The sequence below is a fragment of the Xenia sp. Carnegie-2017 genome, unplaced genomic scaffold (assembly GCF_021976095.1).
Source record: "Xenia sp. Carnegie-2017 unplaced genomic scaffold, XeniaSp_v1 HiC_scaffold_14, whole genome shotgun sequence".
NCBI lineage: Eukaryota > Metazoa > Cnidaria > Anthozoa > Malacalcyonacea > Xeniidae > Xenia > Xenia sp. Carnegie-2017.
In genome coordinates this window covers 1,709,830-1,735,101 of record NW_025813447.1, presented here as the reverse complement: position 1 = coordinate 1,735,101, position 25,272 = coordinate 1,709,830, and the positions used below count along the sequence as shown (strand labels likewise).

The window sequence follows — 25,272 nt, the reverse complement described above, 5'->3', positions numbered from 1 at the left end:
TTTGGTGTTACACATACGAGAGAGATTTATGAAAAAGCCATTGAGGTTCTTGGTGATGACCAGGCTCGGTAAGAAACAGTTTTGTATGGGAACTTGTGTATATATTTGGCATACAATTGTGAGATGGTCTTTCGTCTAAATGACAGAGAAATGTGCACTCGCTTCGCTGAACTCGAACGTAAACTTGGAGAAGTAGATCGCGCGCGTGTTCTGTACATGCATGCTTCACAAATGGCCGATCCAAGGGTAATTATTCAAGACATATATAACTTTGAGCGTCGTGGCAAAATAAACCCGCAATTTGCTTTATTTTAGACGACAGCATCCTTTTTGAAGACTTGGCATGACTTTGAGGTTCATCATGGTAACGAAGACATCTTTCGTGAGATGCTACGCATTAAAAGGAGCGTACAGGCCATGTATAATACGCAGGTGTTGATGAAATGGCATGTGCAATTACACACTTGTTTTTGTAAGATATTTTATTTGATAATTATACGGACATGCATGTATGCGTTCACCTAATCTTTCTCATTTTTTCACATGTAAGTTAACTTCATGTCCGCTCAAATGCTTGCTGCATCTCAAGCAATGTCTGATGAGTTATACGACTATGCGAGGAAAACTTAAGTGTATTGAATCTACTCACATCACACTTCTTTCCCTTTTCACCACAGCCGCTAAATATTTTTTGTTGACAAATGTAGATGTACTTATTTACTTATACAGATGCAGCGACTGGTGTGTCTGCGGACGACATGGAGAATTTGGAAAAACAAGCTCGAGCAATGGCTGAACAAGCGAAAAAGAATCAAGTGAAGCCGAAACGTGATGTTCTTTTTGTCAAGTAATTAATGGATCGCGGCTTATTGCTTTAGCAAGTACTTTTGTCTCATGGATTAACCTATGCTGCTTTTAATTGACACCCCCTGGGTGATTTAGTTAAAATTCACTGTACTGAGTCTTATTTGTGTTAATTTAATTTGTGTTAAAGGCGAAGCAACTGATGAGGACAATTTAGAAGCAAGAATAGCGAATCCTGAAGAGATCTCAATTGATGAAGACGATGAAGACGAAGATGCAAAGATTGAAGGTGAATTTGTGACAGCTCACGCTCTTTTATGTCATTATGATCAGATCGAAATAACAGAAAGCGCGGAAATATGAAACTTGACATCAGAAGAAATTTTAAAAGTGTATTTTTGTACAATCATCTCTTATGTAGAAGTTCAACTTGAACAACAAATGGTGCCTTCAAAGGTATAAGTATGACTTTGTATATTCAACCTCATAGCTATTTTCATAAATCACTATAATTTATTGTGCAAATCATGATCTTTAATCCTCTTCATGTTATCGTACTATTTCAGGTTTTTGGAAGCCTTATAAAAGACGACTAGATTTCGTTGATGGATAATAAGTTGTACAGTCATGAAACATTCTTGCTTTGGTTGCGTCTTTGGAGCTTAACTTCATCGTTGTTTGAAAAGTTTGTTTTTCGTCATGTATCACTTTTTGAAGGAGGAAACTTCAGCACAGTGAAGACATTCAAATGAGTCAGAATGCTTTTGTATGATTTTGCATTTACATAAACCCTCGACATTCGCTTCCGTATTGGTGGATATCCAATAACAGATAAGGTACTTTTGGACCAATCAAGGTATAGTGCCAGTCTACCAAATTTTTCTCGCGCCAAGCAATAAATATGTTGTGACGCAGAATATGAAATTATATTATTCTGTATTACCATTCGAGTTACAAGGTGATGAGACCAATTCATTTAAAAATGAACAGCTTTAGAGTTTATTACAATGAAAGCACTTCATTTGAATCAATTCTGTTTACAAATTTTGCAAGATTAAATCAAGAAAATGTGATAACAAAAGTAAGATGTAATGAATACATTTGATTCCAAACGGCAGTTTCAAACTTATTGTATGTGATTATGTTGTTAATTCCATATAACTTGTGTGAGCAAAGTTACAGAATCTTCCTTCGTTGTGTTAATTTCACCCAAGTTTAACACTAGCCACATTAAATGTTTTGTAGTCATCACATTCTCTTTCATATTTTAGACTGATTAATTGGCATCTATATTAGGAAAGGGAGTGTTCTTATAACTCTTAGCACATAAAAATTATAATATAGTGCAGGTTTAGCCAACATAATAATTATTAGCTGAATTAGGATATGTAATTTTATCTTAGCTTACTTTTCAGTAACATAAGTTGTGTTATTTTATCTTACCAACTTAACAAATATAAATGAATGAATGAATGAGTCACGTCTCCTTTGAAATAATATTTCTGCATTACACACTCAACAGGATCATTGTAAAACGTTTTCTATAAATGGCAATCGTTACAAGTGACATGGTTTTAGTAATCACATTGACACTAGCACAACTTTTATCATATTTTTGCTTAAAAATACGATTGAGGGCACGCTTAGTTTGCTTTTGAGAATTTAAAGTACAAAGAAAAAGTTATTTTTACGACTGCGTAAAGCGACTGCCTAGTGTGTTTCAGCCCTAAGAGGTTAATTGTGTGTAATTACGTGGGAGTTAATGACGACAAGTGTGAATCTGCTATCGTACCAACAGACGCAAAGCTGAAAACGATTTATATTAAAATCGGCTTTTTCAAACTGCGGTGAATAAATCAGACCTAAAAATATGTAAACATTGCATTATATTGTTGACTTAGACACAAACTTTTGAAGTTGAAAGTGTGTTAGATATCGTTGGAAGAATGGTGAAAATGGATTAGTTGTTATAGAAATATTTGTGTTAAAACAAGATACATAGTTTTTGTAACAACAGTTTTTGCCATTGGTGATGCTTAGTGACTGAATTACAATAGTACACGTTCACAAGTATTTGTAATTGTAGTGAACCCTTCTGAACCTTCGTCGCCAGTTGAATGACAAAATTAAGGTGTGAAAAGACATTTAAGTGTTGAAAGGTTTGCGTCGACTTGTTGTATGATTTAATGATTGAGGACTTGATTCTAGAAAGTTGCTGCGAGTTGCTGTTGCTTAATGTAAGCATGACGATAGTATGGATATAGTTGTGGGTTTCATGTTTTCTTCTGCAATATTCACTGATTGTGCTTTAGTTTTAATTGGTATGTAGAGCGAAAATTGAGTTTTCTTAAAACTAAATATTAATTTTGAGAAATAGAATAGAAAGCATCGTGTTAGGTTTCCTTGACAGACCAGGAATTAATGAACCAGTTTACTGATTTCGCTACTTAAAATTATTTGATTGAGTTTGAAGACAATCGCCAATATTAAATGCATTTAAAAATACAGTGCATGACAAAAGAAAAAACGATTATTCCCGACCATGTCTTATCTTGCTTTGCTCTTTTTATTAAAATTTTCACTTTTGCAATAAAGAGGTTATAGTGAAATTCCCACATGAGCTGATGCACAATAAATGAGATATATGATTCTTATTTTGCAACTAATCTTTTGAGATTTACTAAATAATAGAATTTACCCACGCCAGCATTGATAGAATATTCTTTGGTATCAGACCCCCAGTATGTCTGACGTGAATAACATCAATTCCTACCAACTTTGTTTATCAGCCTTGTATTTGCTTGTTTTGTCTCCATTTGATATTGAAAACATGCCATTCGATAATTACAAGCCTGATATTTTCAAACTGAAAGAATACCGTTATATAGACATAGTAGTTCACACACAATAGCGTGTTGAAGTTCGATTATCTATTTGTAATAACTTTATACTTCATTTACAAATTTGCATTATGAATAATTGCTGGCATGGTGCTATATACCTTTAAGCGAATACCTTTAGGCTATAGAAAATGCTTTGAGTGGATAACTTTATGCCTGAATTTAGAAAATAAAGATATATGTGTATGATTTATGCAGAAATAATAAAAAAACGATTTTGGTAAAGCAGGAAAAAAATTCATTGATAGAGTTGCAATGACCTAGATTATCACATTTAACATGTATTGATGGCGTTAGTATGTGGGTCTTGAATTGTATCATTTATTTGTGATCCAGTACTTGAATTTACCATGAGTTTCTATGGTAGTTAATCCGTGTAAATGGCTTTACTGACCATTTAATTTATGTAGTTAAAAATCGTAATATGGAGTTGCAGTTGCTTGCGTACAAAAATGACAAAGCTAAAGAGCTTGGAACGCACAGGGTTAAAATATGGCAGATGTTCTTCAATTATGATTTAGGAAATTTGACCTAATTAAACCCCTATTTTTGATATCTTCCTGTAGACGTACGTGTACAACAAATGAATTATTGCATACGAAAGCTATAAGTAGAAACAAAAAGTTTTTAACAGAAGGAAAAAGACGTTATTGTTTGGGAAACGTGATAGAATTGTCGTCAATGAAATGTGTATTGAGCGGTAAAGATTGGGTTTTTGTTTGTGTGCATGATTTATCTAGAAATGTTTCAAGCTGTGACTTTTGTTGCCCGCATAACTGCTTCACGTTTCTTTCAAAATACATATGTAATATTCTCTCGTGGCAGCTCTCTATAAAAAGAGGCCAAAAGCTGTCTTCAATCATCATTCATCATCCTGCTGTTGGAACCAGAAGAAAACAAGAAAAAGTTAATATGAAAATAACCTATCTTGTCATTGCTCTTGGATTGCTTTGCACTTTTGCTTACGCTCAAGCGAAACATGAAGATGGGGTTATGAAAGGTAATGATGCAAAGCTCATATATTAAATACTTTATCTATCATCAACCATTTCTCTTGACCAGCTTTTGTACATGATTAAAGAAAGAATGATGGTTTCTTTATTTAGAATACGATGAAGAAACCGCCCCAGTGGAAACTGTCAAGGAAGAATTTGTAGAAAATGATGATGAAAATCCAGAAGAAGAAAGTGATGATGAAACTGACCCCGAACATGACTTAGAACAAAGTGATGATCGTGAACTCACAGAGAACAAGTAAGTTAACTTTATCTACTACGTTTACGTTCCTGACATCGAAATGCTTCGTTTTGTATGCTATAGTTGACCTTGACATTTAGTCTCTGCCATGAAAGTTGAGGAACGCGAACAGGGCCGTCCTTATAACGTTTATCAGGGGGAAGATGTAATCCTTTCAAACGACTGGCCATCGTACCAGTACCGAATACACTATAGAACAAAACCTCGACAATTTCAAGGTCTACTAAATGACGCCCCTCCGGTGTTTACTGTAACGCTGTTCGAACTGTTCATTTCTTGCTCTTATGTTATTCTCGATTTATATGAAAATGTTAGTCTCTTATTTACGCTTTATCCAAATCAACCGCAATGTTGATGTTTAGTCGTCAAAGATATTTTTCTGCCGACTAATATAATACTTTTACTGCATTTAAAAGTAAAGTTTTTGGGGTGTGTGACCCTTTCCTTACACGTACATTGTGTTTTGTAGTAGTGATGTGAAAGCTGATCCAAGTGTAGAAAAACGCTCGACTCTCTTTCGTTGTCGTCGTATTTGGCGTCCACGTCGTCGTATTTGGCGTCGCCGTCATCGTCGTTGGGGCATCGCTGTGTAGAAAAACGCTCGCATTTTTGGCGGCGTCGCCATTATTATTATAGACTTCGTCATATTATTTGGCATCGTCGTCGTAGTTTGACTCGCCGTCGTCATGTTTGGGGCTAATATGGCAAAAACCCGTAAGGATCCTGTGGAATGTGTAGCAATTAATAAGAAACATTCATTTGCTTCTAGACGTACTTTAAATTGGCATTGTTGTATGATTTGTCTGTAGAAAATAGATGTTTGCATTGATTATTGACTTTGTGTTTCTTCATCGTCTTTTTTTATTTATTTCAATAATAAGACGTTTGGTTGTTTCTCAACAATCCTACATAGAATTACAATGTCTTTGTGGTTGTGTCATATAAATAAAAAAGTTCACTCACATATCATATCATCTGTGTAGAAATAAGACGAGTAAGTGAGATTATCGTCAACATGTTTGTATAAAGAATTTTTTTATCACTACTATCAAAGATGTAATCCATTGCTCATTCAAGAAAATTTCTTAAAAAAGCTACACTGTAGTTGGCAAAAGCGTTCGGCGTTTTTGCCAGTTAAGGATTTGTTTTGACTATATGATATGTCGTTGGGTGTTTCCATGTAGAAGGCTTTGGCAAAATTAAATCAAAGCAATAAATAAAAAAGATATATAGTGCGTTCGTAGGAAGATATTTAAAGACTTTACCACGCTTTATACCACGCTAGATACTTTACAAAGATATCAAGTGCCTTTACATAAATCTGTAAATTTTCATCACATCCGTAAATTTTTCATTTCATTAAAAACATTCACTCGTGGAGAGAATATTTGCACAAAAACGAACAAGAATCATAAAGCTTGTCTCTTAGTTTTTAATATTTATCAATAAATTAATTGAAGATATGATCTTCGCACTTTGAGTGAGTTATTATACGTATAAGCTTTGATTTATTGCTTTTTATGTACTTTCAAAGTCATTTTTCATTTATCTTGTTAGAACTGGTATACACTTCGAAGTTTCTTTTGTTTTAGTTTCCATTTTTCAAGTCCTAGCGTATAAAATATCTAAAAAATTTTAATTGCATAGCACAGTTTTAGTTTTTAAAAAAGCATTTAAAAAAAATTAGCGCAACTCAAGAAATGCATCAAAACGTCAAACTTTTCTGAGAAAAAGTAATAATTTGTAGCTAAAACCTCTTATTACATTATTCATGTTGGACGAATCATGACTTTCTTTACTTCTTACGTTTTATTTGTATAGAAACTATAAAAAAGCTTTGGATGTAATGAAACAAGCAACTGCAAGGCCATCCAGCAGAACTAGCTTTTATGATGAGGTATGTATGGGACATTGTAGGATATCCGGCAATCTGAGGTGATGTATTTTTAAGCATGTCACACCAAGGGATATTTTTAAGGATTTTACACTGCGAGGCCACAAACCTCAAAAGGACCTGTGAAGCTTGAGTCACGTGACAGAGGGTCCGGAAATACCTTTCTACAGTGTAATTTTTAAAACTGCAATTTTGTAAATGCTACGTATTTTATGTGTTTGTAGAGCAATTATATAACGACATTAATCAACTTGTTATGAAATAAGCATTCTCACTTCAAGCGTACTATATATTATGCGCAATGAAGTATTTGAATTACTAGTATGCGTATATGTTAAAATATGCCTTGAATCACACTAGTTACTGCATTTCTTCTTTTGTTTAATTTAGACAGAATCTGTTCAAAAACGTCTCCATAAATCACTGAAGGTTTGGTCAATGTATGCTGATTTGGAGGAGAGTTTAAAGACATTTGAGGTAACCAGTGGATAGCCTTTATCAAACACGAACATCTATGTACATGCAATGATAGTTTAGGAACATTTTAGGTGACTGATGGATAGTTTTTGCCAAATGAGGATATCTATGTATATGCAATGATAGTTTAGGAACATTTGAGGTGAACAATGGATAGCCTTTATAAAACACAGACATCTAGTTATATGGATAATTTAGGAACATTTGAGGTGGCCAATGGATAGTTTTTGCCAAACACAGACATGTATATGGAACAATTATATCTTTATTTCTACAGTCGACCAAAGCCGTTTACGATCGCATTTTGGATTTAAAAATTGCCAACCCTCAGATTATCATTAACTTTGCGTTATTTTTGGAGGAACATCATTATTTTGAAGAATCCTTTAAGGTAATTCAATGGTTAAATACTAAAATTCGTGAACCATCTCACTAGGTTATAGTATTACTTTAGGTTTGTTTTGGTAAATGCATTTCCATGAAATTTTTATTATTGTCAGGTGTTCGAACGTGGCGTTGCATTGTTTAAATGGCCTAATGTTTTTGATGTTTGGAACACGTACTTGATGAAGTTTATCAAACGATATGTGAGCTTGTTGTTTTGTTGTTTATTTATTAAAAAATTACAACTTAGATTATTTCATTGCCACACAGTTAGTGTGTTGTGAAACCTTGGTAAATCTTAAAATGTTTTCTTTCAAATTTTGCACATCAAGGGTGGAACAAAACTTGAGCGTATTCGTGATTTATTCGAACAAGCTTTGGAAAAATGTCCAGCAAAGTTTGCTAAAGGTTCAACAGAAACATTTTCTTTAAGTTAATATTTTCATCATACAGCAACTTCGATTACCTCTACGTTGACAAACTCCCTTTCATCTTTCTTTAGCTTTTTATCTGATGTACGCACGTCTCGAAGAGGATCACGGTCTTGCCCGTCATGCAATGGCCATTTACGACAGAGCAACAAGAGCAGTGCTGCCTGAAGAACAATTTGAGGTGGAACAGACGCAGGGATTTAGTTACGAAGCTTAGTTTCATTTCATCTTCATTTTTATATCAAGAGAGCTGCTGAAATATTTGATGTTACACATACGAGAGAGATTTATGAAAAAGCCATTGAGTTTCTTGGTGATGACCAGGCTCGGTAGGAGACAGTTTTGTATGGGAACTTGTGTATATATTTGGCATACAATTGTGACATGGTCTTTTGTCTAAATGACAGAGAGATGTGCACTCGCTTTGCTGAACTTGAACGTAAACTTGGAGAAATAGATCGCGCACGTGTTCTGTACATGCATGCTTCACAAATGGCCGATCCAAGGGTAATTATTCAAGACATATATAACTTTGAGCGTCGTGGCAAAATAAACCTGCAATTTGCTTTTGAAGACTTGGCATGACTTTGAGGTTCATCATGGTAACGAAGACACTTTTCGTGAGATGCTACGCATTAAAAGGAGCGTACAGGCCATGTATAATACGCAGGTGTTGATGAAATGGCATGTGCAATTACACACTTGTTTTTTAAGCTATTTATTTGATAATTATACGGACATGCATATATGCGTTCACCTAATCTTTCTCATTTTTTCACATGTAAGTTAGCTTCATGTCCGCTCAAATGCTTGCTGCATCTCAAGCAATGTGTGGTGAGTTATACGACTATCCGAGGAAAATTGAATCTACTCACATCACACTTCTTTCCTCTTTCACCACAGCCGCTAAATATTTTTTGTTGACAAATGTAGATGTACTTATTTACTTATACAGATGCGGCGACTGGTATGTCTACGGACGACATAGAGAATTTGAAAAAACAAGCTCGAGCAATGGCTGAACAAGCGAAAAAGAATGAAGTGAAGCCGAAACGTGATGTTCTTTTTGTGAAGTAATTAATGGATCGCGGCTTATTGCTTTAGCAAGTACTTTTGTCTCATGGATTAACCTATGCTGCTTTTAATTGACATCCCCTGGGTGATTTAGTTAAAATTCACTGTACTGAGTCTTATTTGTGTTAATTTAATTTGTCTTAAAAGCGAAGCAACTGATGAGGACAATTTAGAAGCGTTGGCAGGAATAGCGAATCCTGAAGAGATGTCAATTGATGAAGACGATGAAGACGAAGATGCAAAGATTGAAGGTGAATTTGTGACAGCTCGCGCTCTTTTATGTCATTATGATCAGATCGAAATAACAGAAAGCGCGGAAATATGAAACTTGACATCAGAAGAAATTTTAAAAGTGTATTTTTGTACAATCATCTCTTATGTAGAAGTTCAACTTGAACAACAAATGGTGCCTTCAAAGGTATAAGTATGACTTTGTATATTCAACCTCATAGCTATTTTCATAAATCACTATAATTTATTGTGCAAATCATGATCTTTAATCCTCTTCATGTTATCGTACTATTTCAGGTTTTTGGAAGCCTTATAAAAGACGACTAGATTTCGTTGATGGATAATAAGTTGTACAGTCATGGAACATTCTTGATTTGGTTGCGTCTTTGGAGCTTAACTTCATCGTTATTTGAAAAGTTTGTTTTTTGTCATGTATCACTTTTTGAAGGAGACTTCACCACAGTCAAGACATTCAAATGAGTCAGAATGCTTTTGTATGATTTTGCATTTACATAAACCTCGACATTCGCTTCCGTATTTGTGGATATCCAATAACAGATAAGGTACTTTTGGACCAATCAAGGTATAGTGCCAGTCTACCAAATTTTTCTCGCGCCAAGCAATAAATATGTTGTGACGCAGAATTTGAAATTATATTATTCTGTATTACCATTCGAGTTACAAGGTGATGAGACCAATTAATTAAAAAATGAACAGCTTTAGAGTTTATTACAATGAAAGCACTTCATTTGAATCAATTCTGTTTACAAATTTTGCAAGATTAAATCCCAAAAATGTGATAACAAAAGTAAGATGTAATGAATACATTTGATTCCAAACGGTAGTTTCAAACTTATTGTACGTTGTTATGTCGTTAATTCCACATAATTTGTGTGAACAAAGTTACAGAATCTTTCTTCGTTTTGTTAATTTCACCCAAGTTTAACACTAGCCACATTAAATGTTTTGTAGTCATCACATTCTCTTTCATATTTTAGACTGATTAATTGGCATCTATATTAGCAAAGCGAGTGTTCTTATAACTCTTAGCACATAATAATTATAATATAGTGCAGGTTTTCTCAACATAATAAATATTAGCTGAATTAGGATATGTAATTTTATCTTAGCTTACTTTTCAGTAACATAAGTTGTGTTATTTTATCTTATCAACTTAACAAATATGAATGAATGAATGAATGAGTCACGTCTCCTTTGAAATAACATTTCTGCATTACACACTCAACAGAATCATTGTAAAACGTTTTCTATAAATGGCAATCGTTACAAGTGACATTGTTTTAGTAATCACATTGACACTAGCACAACTTTTCTCATATTTTTGCTTAAAAATACGATTGAGGGCACGCTTAGTTTGCTTTTTAGAATTTAAAGTACAAAGAAAAAGTTATTTTTATGACTGCGTAAAGCGACTGCCTAGTGTGTTTCAGCCCTAAGAGGTTAATTGTGTGTAATTACGTGGAGTTAATGACGACACGTGTGAATCTACTATCGTACCAACAGACGCAAAGCGGAAGACGATTCATATTAAAATCGGCTTTTACAAACTGCGGTGAATGAATCAGACCTAAAAGTCTGTAAACATTGCAATATATTGTTGACTTACACACAAACTATTTGAAGTTGAGAGTGCGTTAGATATCGTTGGAAGAATGGTGAAAATGGATTAATTGTTATAGAAATATTTGTGTTAAAACAAGATACATAGTTTTTGTAACAACAGTTTTTCCCATTGGTGATGCTTAATGACTGAATTACAATAGTACACGTTCACAAGTATTTGTAATTGTAGTGAACCCTTCTGAACCTTCGTCGCCAGTTGAATGACAAAATTAGGGTGTGAAAAGACATTTAGGTGTTGAAAGGTTTGCGTCGACTTGTTGTATGATTTAATGATTCTAAAAAGTGTCTGCGAGTTACTGTTGTTTAATGTAAGCATGGCGATAGTATGGATATAGTTGTGGGTTTCATGTTTTCTTCTGCAATATTCACTGATTGTGCTTTAGTTTTAATTGGTATGTAGAGCGAAAATTGAGTTTTCTTAAAACTAAATATTAATTTTGAGAAATAGAATAGAAAGCATCGTGTTAGGTTTCCTTGACAAACCAGGAATTAAAATACAAATACTAAGAATTGTTTACTGATTTCGCTACTTAAAATTATATGAGTGAGTTTGAAGACAATCGCCAATATTAAATGCATTTAAAAATACAGTGCATGACGAAAGAAAAAACGATTATTCCCGACCATGTTTCATTTGCTTTGCTCTTTTTATTAAAATTTTCACTTTTAAAATAAAGAGGCTATTTAGCAGTGAAATTCCCACGAGAGCTAATGCACAATAAATGAGATATATGATTCTTATTTTGCAACTAATCTTTTGGGATTCACTAAATAATAGAATTTACCCACGCCAGCTGGAGTCCATAAAAGCATTGATAGAATATTCTTTTGTATCAGACCCCCAGTATGTCTGACGTGAATAACATCAATTCTTACCAACTTTGTTTATCAGCCTTGTAATTGCTTGTTTTGTCTCCATTTGATATTGAAAAAAAAAGATAAAAAATAAAGATAATGATTTATTATGATTTATGCAGAAATAATGAAAGAACGATTTTGGTAAAGCAGGAAAAAAATAAAAAGATAAAAAATGAAGATAATGATTTATAATGATTTATGCAGAAATAATGAAAGAACGATTTTGGTAAAGCAGGAAAAAAATTCAATGATAGAGTTGCAATGACCTAGATTATCACATGTAACATGTATTGATGGCGTTAGTATGTGGGTCTTGAATTGTATCATTTATTCGTGATCCAGTACTTGAATTTGTCATGAGTTTCTATGGTAGTTAGATCGTGTAAATGGCTTTACTGACCATTTTATGTAGTTAAAAATCGTAATATGCAGTTGCAGTTGCTTGCGTACAAAAATGACAAAGCTAAAGAGCTTGGAACGCACAGCGTTAAAATATGGCAGATGTTTATCAATTATGATTTAGGAAATTTGACCTAATTAAACCCATATTTTGGACATCTTCCCGTAGACGTACGTGTACAACAAATGAAATATTGCATACGAAAGTTATAAGTAGAAACAAAAAGTTTTTAACATGAGCAAAAGGATGTTATTGTTTTGGAAACGTGATAGAATTGTCGTCAATGAAATGTGTATTGAGCGGTAGAGATTGGGTTTTTTCGTTTTATGTGTTTTCCGACATCTTTTGGTTTCACCTGGATTTAACTCCATCGACAGTCTATACATGGTATTTTTGTAAAAGTCTTAAAGTGCCCGTAAGAGCTGCAGAAAATAGCACAGAAAAGATTTATACGTCGAAGCCAATTGTGCCAAAGTGAAACCAGGAGAGATTCAGAAAGTATATGGAAAGTTAGACGTTTTCTTTGTTAGTACATAAAAACATGGTAAAAACATTTCCCTGAGATGTTTAGTGAGTATAATGTCGCAGTTTTGCATAAAAAAGACAAAATTGCCGGATGCTTAATCTTTACAGCACGACATGTCTGCAGATAAAACAGACGACAACGACTAACAATGTTTATTGACTTAATTTAAAATAATTAACTTGTGATAATGAAAACGTTACCGGTATTAAAAGCAACAAGATGAAGGCAACTGTAAATAGAATAACGAATAAAGATGTATGTATGCATGATTTATCTAGAAATGTTTTCAAGCTGTGACTTTTGTTGCCTGCATAAATGCTTCACGTTTCTTACAAACTACGACATTTAAAATAAACGACAAATTTTTTTGAAGCAGACATGTTTCGGCATACTTTATGCCATCTTCAGTGCGAAGTGAATAAATATAGGAAGTTTACATGATAATAAGTTATAGTGATAAAAGGAAAAGTGGCCGGTGGTCTCCCCAATGTATCTGGAATTACATCCAGCACAAGAAAATTCATAAACCACGTTCGATTTTAAAAGAGTGGGAATGGGATCTTTGAAATTAAAGTGATTTTTAATTTTAAAAGATGAAAAAACTAGTTTGATGTCTAAGTCTGTGCAGTAGCGTTTTATTAAGTTGTGTAATTTCCGTTCCGTGATTTGTGAAATGTAGCCCAATGTAGGGTAGTTTGAAGAAGTAAGTCTCGAGTTGTGTGGGTTTATCACTATAACTTATTATCATGTAAACTTCCTATATTTATTCACTTTGCACTGAAGATGGCATAAAGTATGCCGAAACATGTTTGCTTTAAAAAAATTTGTCGTTTATTTTAATTGTCTTATAACCATTGTGTACATATGTAATATTCTTTCGTGGCAGCTCTCTATAAAAAGAGGTCAAAAGCTGTTTCAATCATCATTCATCATACTGCTGTTGGAACCAGAAGAAAACAAGAAAAAAGTTAATCATGAAAATAACCTATCTTGTCATCGCTCTTGGATTGCTTTGCACTTTTGCTTACGCTCAAGCGAAACTTGAAGATGGGGTTATGAAAGTTAATGGTGCAAAGCTCATATATTAAATACTTTATCTATCATCAACCATTTCTCTTGACCATATTTTGTACATGATTAAAGAATGATGGTTTCTTCATTTAGAATCTGATGAAAAAACCGCCCCAGTGGAAACTGTCGAGGAAGAATTAGTAGAAAATGATGATGAAAATCCAGAAGAAGAAAATGATGATGAAAATCCAGAAGAAAAAATGATGATGAAAATCCAGAGGAAGAAAATGATGATGAAAATCCAAAAGAAGAAAGTGATGATGAAACTGACCCCGAACATGACTTAGAACAAAGTGATGATCGTGAAGTCACAGAGAACAAGTAAGTTAATTCTATCTACTACATTTACGTTCCTGACATCGAAATGCTTCGTTTTGTATGCTATAGTTGACCTTGACATTTAGTCTCATCCTTCAAAGTTGATGAACGCGAACAGGGCCGTCCTTATAACGTTTATCAAGGGGAGATGTAATCCGTTCAAACGACTGGCAATCGAACCAGTACCGAATACACTATAGAACAAAACCTCGACAATTTTCAAGGTCTACTAAATGACGCCCCTTCGGTGTTTACTGTAAAGCTGTTCGAGCTGTTCATTTCTTGCTCTTATGTTATTCTCGATTTATATGAAAATGTTAGTCTCTTCTTTTTTACGCTTTATCCAAATCAACCGTAATGTTGATGTTTAGTCGTCAAAGATATTTTTTCTGCCCACTAATATAATACTTTTACCGACTGCATTTAAAAGTAAAGTTTTTGGGGTGTGTGACCCTTTCCTTACACGTACATTGTGTTTTGTAGTAATGATGTGAAAGCTGATCCAAGTGTGGAAAAACGCTCGCCTCGTTGGAGCTATAAGTATTATAGACGTCCTCATATTACTTTGCGTCACCGTCGTCGTAGTTGGACTCGCCGTCGTCGTTGGGCCTAATATGGCAAAAACCCGTAAGGGTCCTGTGGAATGTGTAGCGATTAATAAGAAACATTCATTTGATTCTAGACGTACTTTAAATTGGCATTGTTGTATGATTTGCCTGTAGAAAATAGATATTTGCATTGATCATTGACTTTGTGTGTTTTCATCGTCTTTTTTTATTTATTTCAATAAAAAAGCTACACTGTAGTTGGCAAAATCGTTGCGCGTTTTCTTTGCCAGTTAAGGATTTGTTTTGACTATATGAGATGTCGTTGGGTGTTTCCATGTAGAAGATTTTGGCAAAATTAAATCAAAGCAATAAATAAGAAAGATATATCGTGTCTATTTCTAAAATGTTGTAGTTTTGTTTCGCTGTTTGTTCGTTCCTCATTTCTCTGGCGATTGTGCTGGTCATCTTTACAAAATCTTTACAGCACGTCATGTCTGCATACTTTATGTCCATCATAGTCATGATATCCCATGAAAAGATTGGCAAGAAGTGGTGCTAATGGTGAGCCCATCGCGACTCCGTCGATTTGGTCAAAAAATTGTCCGTTAATAATTGTCTGATAAAGCAAACATTTATATAATACCTCATTCAACTGTAAATAATTATTCATAACTAATCAATATTTCCGTTTCATCACTATAACTTATTATCATGTAAACTTCCTGTATTTCTTCACTTCGCACTGAAGATGGCATAAAGTATGCCGAAACATGTTTGCTTTAAAAAAAATTGTCGTTTATTTTAAATGTCTTATAACCATTGTACTCTTACGATCTTACAAAATACATATGTAATATTCTTTCGTGGCAGCTCTCTATAAAAAGAGGCCAAAAGCTGTCTTCAATCATCATTCATCATACTGCTGTTGGAACCAGAAGAAAACAAGAAAAAAGTTAATCATGAAAATAACCTATCTTGTCATTGCTCTTGGATTGCTTTGCACTTTTGCTTACGCTCAAGCGAAACTTAAAGATGGGGTTATGAAAGGTAATGATGCAAAGCTCATATATTAAATACTTAAGAAGAAAATGATGATGAAAATCCAGAAGAAGAAAGTGATGATGAAACTGAGCCCGAACATGACTTAGAAGAAAGTGATGATCGTGGACTCACAGAGAACAAGTAAGTTAACTTTATCTACTACGTTTACGTTCCTGACATCGAAATGCTTCGTTTTGTATGCTATAGTTGGCCTTGAAATTTAGTCTCTGCCATGAAAGTTGATGAACGCGAACAGGGCCGTCCTTATAACGTTTATCAGGGAGGAGATGTAATCCTTTCAAACGACTGGCTATCGAACTAGTACCGAATACACTATAGAACAAAACCTCGACAATTTTCAAGGTCTACTAAATGACGCCCCTCAGGTGTTTACTGTAACGCTGTTCGAACTGTTCATTTCTTGCTCTTATGTTATTCTCGATTTATATGAAAATGTTAGTCTCTTACTTCTTATTTACGCTTTATCCAAATCAACCGTAATGTTGATGTTTAGTCGTCAAAGATATTTTTTCTGCCGACTAATATAATACTTTAACCGACTACATTTAAAAATAAAGTTTTTGGGGTGTGTGACCCTTTCCTTACACGTACATTGTGTTTTGTAGTACTGATGTGAAAGCTGATCCAAGTGTAGAAAAACGCTCGCCTCCTTTGAGCTATAGACGTCGTCATATTACTTTGCGTCACCGTCGTCGAAGTTGGACTCGCCGTCGTCGTTGGGCCTAATATGGCAAAAACCCGTAAGGATCCTGTGGAATGTGTAGCGATGAATAAGAAACATTCATTTGATTCTAGACGTACTTTAAATTGGCATTGTTGTATGATTTGCCTGTAGAAAATAGATGTTTGCATTGATCATTGACTTTGTGTGTGTTCATCGTCTTTTTTTATTTATTTGAAAAATAAGACGTTTGATTGTTTCTCAACAATCCTATAGAACTACATTGTCTTTGTGGTTCTGTCATATAAATAAAAAAGTTCACTCACATATCATATCATCTGTGTAGAAATAAGACGAGTAAGAGTGAGATTATCGTCAACATGTTTGTATAAAGTATTTTTTTATCACTACTATCAATGATGTAATCCATAGCTCATTCAGAAAAATTCTGAAAAAAGCTACACTGTAGTTGGCAAAAGCGTTCGGCGTTTTCTTTGTCAGTTAAGGATTTGTTTTGACTATATGATATGTCGTTGGGTGTTTCCATGTATAAGGCTTTGGCAAAATAAATCAAAGCAATAAATAAAAAAGGTAAATAGTACGTTCGTAGGAAGATATTTAAAGACTTTACCACGCTTTATACCACGCTAGATACTTTACGCAGATATCAAGTGCCTTTACACAAATCTGTAAATTTTCATCACATCCGTAAATTTTTCATTTGATTAAAAACATTCACTCGTGGAGAGAATATTTGCACAAAAACGAACAAGAATCATAAAGCTTGTCTCTTAGTTTTTACTACTTATCAATAAATTGATAAAATACAATTTATCTTATCTAATGGCTATTAAAACCTGCTTATAATTGAGTTTCTAGAAATTTTCTATGTGTGTGAGTTAATCAATAAGTTGTATTCATTGAGTTGTATTCGACCTGGAGGGACATGTCAACCAAATTACTATAAATTATTAGCGCGCGGCCCGTGGTCAAAAACATGGCGGATTTTGGTTGTCAAAGTCAGCGGAAAGACGCGGGCTTATCAAATAAAAATTTTGTCGCCCACCTTAATTTGACCACCACGATTGCGAGTATAGAAAATATCAAAACTATGTATTTTCCTAACACAAACACTTTAAAATTTTATTTATTAAACAATCTGCAAGCTTCCGTGGTTTGCGGATGCTGAAATAGCGACAGAAAAGGAAACATTTCATCACTCCGGTAAGTAGCACAGTAGTAGTTTAACTATTTTGTTTTTAACACGATACATGAAGAGTGTTTCTACTACTAAGTTTTAATTTAAAGTTATTTTGGTCCAGTCTTGTTTGTTGTTCACTTTATCTCTCGCCAGACGAGGCGAAGCTGCCAATTTTTATCGAGTTTTGCATCCATCTTGTATCATTATCAAGCTAAACTCTCCCGATTTGATTTGAGTTTATCTCCCAAAAATGGGCTGAATTTGTTCATAATTTTTTTGAAAATATGAAGGAAAAGTTTACAACAGAGTTGTGTTGAAATTGAATGCAGTGCCATGGAAAATTAACGAGAACTATGGTACATGCCGTATAATAGAAATAACTATTAAACTGCTTGCCTGCTCAATTTGACTGACTGTATAGTGTAGGCAATTATAATGAAATTGAAAAGTCGGATTTATGCAAACAGTTTTAAAGTATTACTTAGTGTTACTGGTCGAGAGGAACAGAGGTATAAACCAAGCAAGGACTAGATTCAATGCTAGTGCAAAAGTGATGTCCAGGACTGAGACTACAATGAAGGTTGAGAGGAAGAAAGGTATGACCCAGACAAGGACTAGATTCAATGCTAGTGCAAAGATGATGTCCAGGACCGAGACTATAATGAAGGTGGAGAGGAAGAGAGGTATGACCCAAGCAAGGACTAGATTTAATGCTAGTGCAAAGGTAATGTCTAGGACTGAGACTACAATGAAGGTTGAGAGGAAGAGTGGTATGACCCTGACAAGGACTAGATTCAATGCTAGTGCAAAGGTGATGTCTAGGACTGAGACTACAATGAAGGTTGAGAGGAAGAGAGGTATGACCCAGACAAGGACTAGATTCAATGCTAGTGCAAAGGTGATGTCCAGGACTGAGACTATTATGAAGGTCGAGAGGAAGAGAGGTATGACCTAAGCAAGGACTAGATTCAATGCTAGTGCAAAGGTGATGTCCAGGACTAAGACTATTATGAACATTGAGAGAAGAGAGGTATGACCCAAGCAAGGACTAGATTCAATGCTAGTGCAAAGGTAATGTCCAGGGCTGAGACTATTATGAAGGTCGAGAGAAGAGAGGTATGACCCAAGCAAGGACTAGATTCAATGCTAGTGCAAAGGTGATGTCCAGGACTAAGACTATATGAACGTGAGAAGAGAGGTATGACCCAAGCAAGGACTAGATTCAATGCTAGTGCAAAGGTGATGTCCAGGACTAAGACTATTATGAACATTGAGAGAAGAGAGGTATGACCCAAGCAAGGACTAGATTAAATGCTAGTGCAAAGGTGATGTCCAGGACTGAGACTATTATGAAGGTCGAGAGGAAGAGAGGTATGACCCAAGCAAGGACTAGATTCAATGCTAGTGCAAAGGTGATGTCCAGGACTAAGACTATTATGAACGTCGAGAGAGAAGAGAGGACCCAAGCAAGGACAAGATTCAATGCTAGTGCAAAGGTAATGTCCAGGGCTGAGACTATTATGAAGGTCGAGAGAAGAGAGGTATGATCCAAGCAAGGACTAGATTCAATGCTAGTGCAAAGGTGATGTCCAGGACTAAGACTATTATGAACGTCGAGAGAAGAGAGGTATGACCCAAGCAAGGACTAGATTCAATGCTAGTGCAAAGGTAATGTCCAGGGCTGAGACTATTATGAAGGTCGAGAGAAGAGAGGTATGACCCAAGCAAGGACTAGATTAAATGCTAGTGCAAAGGTAATGTCCAGGACTGAGACTATTATGAAGGTCTAGAGAAGAGAGGTATGACCCAAGCAAGGACTAGATTCAATGCTAGTGCAAAGGTGATGTCCAGGACTAAGACTATTATGAATGTCGAGAGAAGAGAGGTATGACCCAAGCAAGGACTAGATTCAATGCTAGTGCAAAGGTAATGTCCAGGCTGAGACTATTATGAAGGTCGAGAGAAGAGAGGTATGACCCAAGCAAGGACTAGATTAAATGCTAGTGCAAAGGTGATGTCCAGGACTGAGACTATTATGAAGGTCGAGAGGAAGAGAGGTATGACCCAAGCAAGGACTAGATTCAATGCTAGTGCAAAGGTGATGTCCAGGACTAAGACTATTATGAAGGTCGAGAGGAAGAGAGGTATGACCCAAGCAAGGACTAGATTGAATGCTAGTGCAAAGATGATATCCAGGACTGAGACTACAATGAAGGTCGAGAGGAAGAGAGGTATGACCCAAGCATGGACTAGATTCAATGCTAGTGCAAAGGTGATGTCCAGAACTGAGGGCATAGCTATTTTCATAAATCACTATAAATTATTGTGCAAATCATGATCTTTAATCCTCTTCATGTTATCGTACTATTTCAGGTTTTTGGAAGCCTTATAAAAGACGACTAGATTTCATTGATGGATAATAAGTTGTATGGTCATGGAACATTCTTGCTTTGGTTGCATCTTTGGAGCTTAACTTCATCGTTATTTGAAAAGTTTGTTTTTCGTCATGTATCACTTTTTGAAGGAGGAAACTTCAGCACAGTCAAGACATTCAAATGAGTCAGAATGCTTTTGTATGATTTTGCATTTACATAAACCCTCGACATTAGCTTCCGTATTGGTGGATATCCAATAACAGATAAAGTACTTTTGGACCAATGAAGGTATAGTGCCAGTCTACCAAATTTTTCTCGCGCCAAGCAATAAATATGTAGTAACGCAGAATATGAAATTATATTATTCTGTATTACCATTCGAGTTACAAGGTGATGAGACCAATTCATTTAAAAATGAACAGCTTTAGAGCTTATTACAATGAAAGCACTTCATTTGAATCAGTTTACAAATTTTGCAAGATTAAATCCCAAAAATGTGATAACAAAATTAAGATGTAATGAATGCATTGGATTCCAAACGGTAGTTTCAAACTTATTGTATATTGTATGTTAATTCCACATAACTTGGTGAACAAAGTTACAGAATCTTTCTTCGTTTTGTTAATTTCACCCAAGTTTAACACTAGCCACATTAAATGTTTTGTAGTCATCACATTCTCTTACATATTTTAGACTGATTAATTGGCGTCTATATTAGGAAAGGGAGTGTTCTTATAACTCTTAGCACATAATAATTATAATATAGTGCAGGTTTAGCCAACATAATAAATATTAGCTGAATTAGGATATGTAATTTTATCTTAGCTTACTTTTCAGTAACATAAGTTGTGTTATTTTATCTTACCAACTTAACAAATATAAATGAATGAATGAATGAGTCACGTCTCCTTTGAAATAATATTTCTGCATTACACACTCAACAGGATCATTGTAAAACGTTTTCTATAAATGGCAATCGTTACAAGTGACATGGTTTTAGTAATCACATTGACACTAGCACAACTTTTATCATATTTTTGCTTAAAAATACGATTGAGGGCACGCTTAGTTCGCTTTTTAGAATTTAAAGCCGATTTTACGAGGAAAAAGTTATTTTTACTCCTAAAGTCCGAAACACACTAGGCAGTCGCTTTAGTCGCGCGTCTAAAACTACCGCTATGCGTGGTTACTGAGGTTAATTGTGTGTAATTACGTGGGAGTTAATGACGACACGTGTGAATCTACTATCGTCCCAACAGACGCAAAGCTGAAGACGATTCATATTGAAATCGACTTTTACAAACTGCGGTGAATGAATCAGACCTAAAAATATGTAAACATTGCATTATATTGTTGACTTACACAAAAACTATTTGAAGTTGAAAGTGCGTTAGATATCGTTGGAAGAATGGTGAAAGTGGATAAATGGAAATATTTGTGTTAAAACAAGATACATAGTTTTTGTAACAACAGTTTTCGCCATTGCTGATGCTTAATGACTGGATTGCAATAGTACATGTTCACAAGTATTTGTAATTGTAGTGAACCCTACTGAACATTCGTCGCCAGTTGAATGACAAAATTAGGGTGTTAAAAGACATGTAGGTGTTGAAAGGTTTGCGTCGACTTGTTGTATGATTTAATGATTCTAGAAAGTTGCTGCAAGCTGCTGTTGTTTAATCTAAGCATGGCGATAGTATGGATATAGTTGTGGGTTTCATGTTTTCTTCTGCAATATTCACTGATTGTGCTTTAGTTTTAATTGGTATGTAGAGCGAAAATTGAGTTTTCTTAAAACTAGATATTAATTTTGAGAAATAGAATAGAAACCATCGTGTTAGGTTTCCTCGACAGACCAGGAATTAAAATACAAATACTAAGAATTGTTTACTGATTTCGCTACTTAAAATTATTTGAGTGAGTTTGAAGACAATCGCCAATATTAAATGCATTTAAAAATACAGTGCATGACGAAAGAAAAAACGATTATTCCCGACCATGTCTCATCTTGCTTTGCTCTTTTTATTAAATTTTTCACTTTTACAATAAAGAGGTTATTTAGCAGTGAATTCCTACAGGAGCTAATGCACAATGAATGAAATATATGATTCTTATTTTGCAACTAATCTTTTGGGATTTACTAAACAATAGAATTTACCCACGCCAGCTGGAGTACATAAAAGCATGATAGAATATTCTTTTGTATCAGCCCGCCAGTATGTCTGACGTGAATAACATCAATTCCTACCAACTTTGTTTATCAGCCTTGTATTTGCTTGTTTTGTCTCCATTTGATATTGAAAACACCTCATTCGATAATTACAAGCCTGATTTTTTCAAACTGAAAGAATACCGTTATATAGACATAGTAGTTCACACACAATAGCGTGTTGAAGTTCGATTATCTATTTGTAATAACTTTATACTTCATTTACAAATTTGCATTTTCAATAATTGCTGGCATGGTGCTATATACATTTAAGCGAATACATGCAGGCTATAGAAAATGGTTTGAGTGTATAACTTTTATGCCAGAATTTCAAAAATAAAGTTATATGTGTATGATTCATGCAGAAATAATCAAAGAACGATTTTGGTAAAGCAGGAAAAAAATTCAATGATAGAGTTGCAATGACCTAGATTATCACATTTAACATGTATTGATGGCGTTAGTATGTGGGTCTTGGATTGTATCATTTATTCGTGATCCAGTAGTTAAATTTGTCATGAGTTTCTATGGTAGTTAATCCGTGTAAATGGCTTTACTGACCATTTTATGTAGTTAAAAATCGTAATATGGAGTTGCAGTTGCTTGCGTACAAAAATGACAAAGCTAAAGAGCTTGGAACGCACAGGGTTAAAATATGGCAGATGTTCTTCAATTATGATTTAGGAAATTTGACCTAATTAAACCCATATTTTTGATATCTTCCTGTAGACGTACGTGTACAACAAATGAAATATTGCAAACGAAAGCTATAAGTGGAAATAAAAAGTTTTTAACAGGAGCAAAAGGATATTATTGTTTTGGAAACGTGATAGAATTGTCGTCAATGAAATGTGTATTGAGCGGTAGAGATTGGGTTTTTTCGTTTTATGTGTTTTCCGACATCTTTTGGTTTCACCTGAATTTAACTCCATCGACAGTCTATACATGGTATTTTTGTAAAAGTCTTTGAGTGCGCCGTGAAGGCTGCAGAAAATAGCACAGAAAAGATTTATACGTCGAAGCCAATTGTGCCAAAGTGAAACCAGGAGAGATTCAGAAAGTATATGGAAAGTTAGACGTTTTCTTTGTTAGTACATGGTAACAATATTTCCCTGAGATGTTTAATGAGTATAATGTCGCACTTTTGCATAATAAAGACAAAATTGCCGGATGTTTAATCTTTACAGCACGTCATGTCTGCAGATAAAACAGACGATAACGACTAACAATGTTTATTGACTTAATTTAAAATAATTAACTTGTGATCATGAAAAAGTTACTGGCATTAAAAGCAACAAGCTGAAGGCAACTGTAAATAGAATAACGAACAAAGATGTATGTATGCATGATTTATCTAGAAATGTTTTCAAGCTGTGACTTTTGTTGCCCGCATAAATGCTTCACGTTTCTTACAAAATACATATGTAATATTCTTTCGTGGCAGCTCTCTATAAAAAGAGGCCAAAAGCTGTCTTTAATCATCATTCATCATCCTGCTGTTGGAACCAGAAGAAAACAAGAAAAAGGTTAATCATGAAGATAACCTATCTTGTCATCGCTCTTGGATTGCTTTGCACTTTTGCTTACGCCCAAGCGAAACTTGACGATGGGGTTATGAAAGGTAATGATGCAAAGCTCATATATTAAATACTTTATCTATCATCAACCATTTCTCTTGACCAGCTTTTGTACATGTTTACAGAATGATGGTTTCTTCATTTAGAATCCGATGAAAAAACCGCCCCAGTGGAAACTGTCGAGGAAGAATTTGTAGAAAATGATGATGAAAATCCAGAAGAAGAAAATGATGATGAAAATCCAGAAGAAGAAAATGATGATGAAAATCCAGAAGAAGAAAGTTATGATGAAACTGACTCCGAACATGACTTAGAACAAAGTGATGATCGTGAACTCACAGAGAACAAGTAAGTTAACTTTAGCTACTACGTTTACGTTCCTGACATCGAAATGCTTCGTTTTGTATGCTATAGTTGGCCTTGACATTTAGTCTCTGCTATGAAAGTTGATGAACGTGAACAGGGCCGTCCTTATAACGTTTATCAGGGGAGATGTAATCCTTTCAAACAACTGGCCATCGAACCAGTACCGAATACGCTATAGAACAAAACATCGACAATTTTCAAGGTCTACTAAATGACGCCCCTCCGGTGTTTACTGTAACGCTGTTCGAACTGTTCGTTTCTTGCTCTTATGTTACTTTCGATTCATTTGAAAATGTTAGTCTCTTACTTCTTATTTACGCTTTATCCAAATCAACCGTTATGTTGATGTTTAGTTGTTAAAGATATTTTTTCTCCTGACTAATATAATACTTTTACCGACAGCATTTAAAAATAAAGTTTTTGGGGTGGTTGACCCTTTCTTTACCCGTACATTGTGTTTTGTAGTAATGATGTGAAAGCTGATCCAAGTGTAGAAAAACGCTCGCCTCTCTCGCCGTCCGTCCCGTCGTCATTTGGCGTCCCGTCGTCCTATTATCGTCGCCGTCCTATTTGGCGTCCCCGTCGTCCTATTTGGCGTCCCCGTCGTCCTATTTGGGGCTAAAAATGCAAAAACCCGTAAGGATCCTGTGGAATGTGTAGCGATGAATAAGAAACATTCATTTGATTCTAGACGTACTTTAAATTGGCATTGTTGTATGTTTTGCCTGTAGAAAATAGATGTTTGCATTGATTATTGACTGTGTGTCTTCATCGTCTTTTTTTATTGATTTCAATAATAAGACGTTTGGTTGTTTATCAACAATCCCATAGAATTACATTGTCTTTGTGGTTCTGTCATATAAATAAAAAAGTTCTCTCACATATCATATCATCTGTGTAGAAATAAGACGAGTAAGAGTGCGATTATCGTCAACATGTTTGTATAAAGCATTTTTTTATCACTACTATCAATGATGTAATCCATTGCTCATTCAGGAAAATTT

The 25,272-nt window shown here is 34.7% G+C and overlaps 2 protein-coding genes across 13 annotated transcripts; both read left to right on the top strand.

The window, feature by feature from the left end:
• The first annotated feature begins 729 nt into the window (after positions 1 to 729).
• On the top strand, positions 730 to 25,022 carry LOC124433868 (probable ATP-dependent RNA helicase ddx56). Of its 12 annotated transcripts, XM_046983703.1 has the most exons (10): positions 730 to 881; positions 995 to 1,093; positions 1,226 to 1,260; positions 1,371 to 1,885; positions 4,271 to 4,704; positions 4,811 to 4,891; positions 14,206 to 14,272; positions 14,753 to 14,796; positions 16,083 to 16,086; positions 24,824 to 25,022. In XM_046983703.1, exons 5-10 carry the CDS (start codon positions 4,386 to 4,388, stop codon positions 24,888 to 24,890), a joined length of 582 nt encoding a protein of 193 aa, XP_046839659.1. In that variant the 5' UTR covers positions 730 to 881; positions 995 to 1,093; positions 1,226 to 1,260; positions 1,371 to 1,885; positions 4,271 to 4,385; the 3' UTR covers positions 24,891 to 25,022. The 12 variants fall into 12 exon arrangements, with proteins under 12 accessions (XP_046839659.1, XP_046839655.1, XP_046839654.1 ...); XM_046983702.1 differs by lacking the exon at positions 14,206 to 14,272 and having other exon boundaries at positions 738 to 881; positions 4,811 to 4,958; XM_046983699.1 differs by lacking the exons at positions 14,206 to 14,272; positions 16,083 to 16,086; positions 24,824 to 25,022 and adding an exon at positions 16,578 to 16,741 and having other exon boundaries at positions 4,811 to 4,958; positions 14,753 to 14,854.
• On the top strand, positions 6,789 to 14,115 carry LOC124433872 (pre-mRNA-splicing factor SYF1-like). The gene is made up of 11 exons (XM_046983712.1): positions 6,789 to 6,858; positions 7,246 to 7,332; positions 7,610 to 7,723; positions 7,833 to 7,919; positions 8,049 to 8,124; positions 8,219 to 8,476; positions 8,555 to 8,654; positions 9,103 to 9,472; positions 9,605 to 9,639; positions 9,750 to 10,035; positions 14,045 to 14,115. The coding sequence occupies exons 1-6, from the start codon at positions 6,808 to 6,810 to the stop codon at positions 8,362 to 8,364; spliced, it is 561 nt and encodes a 186-aa protein (XP_046839668.1). The 5' UTR covers positions 6,789 to 6,807; the 3' UTR covers positions 8,365 to 8,476; positions 8,555 to 8,654; positions 9,103 to 9,472; positions 9,605 to 9,639; positions 9,750 to 10,035; positions 14,045 to 14,115.
• Positions 25,023 to 25,272: the final 250 nt, after the last annotated feature.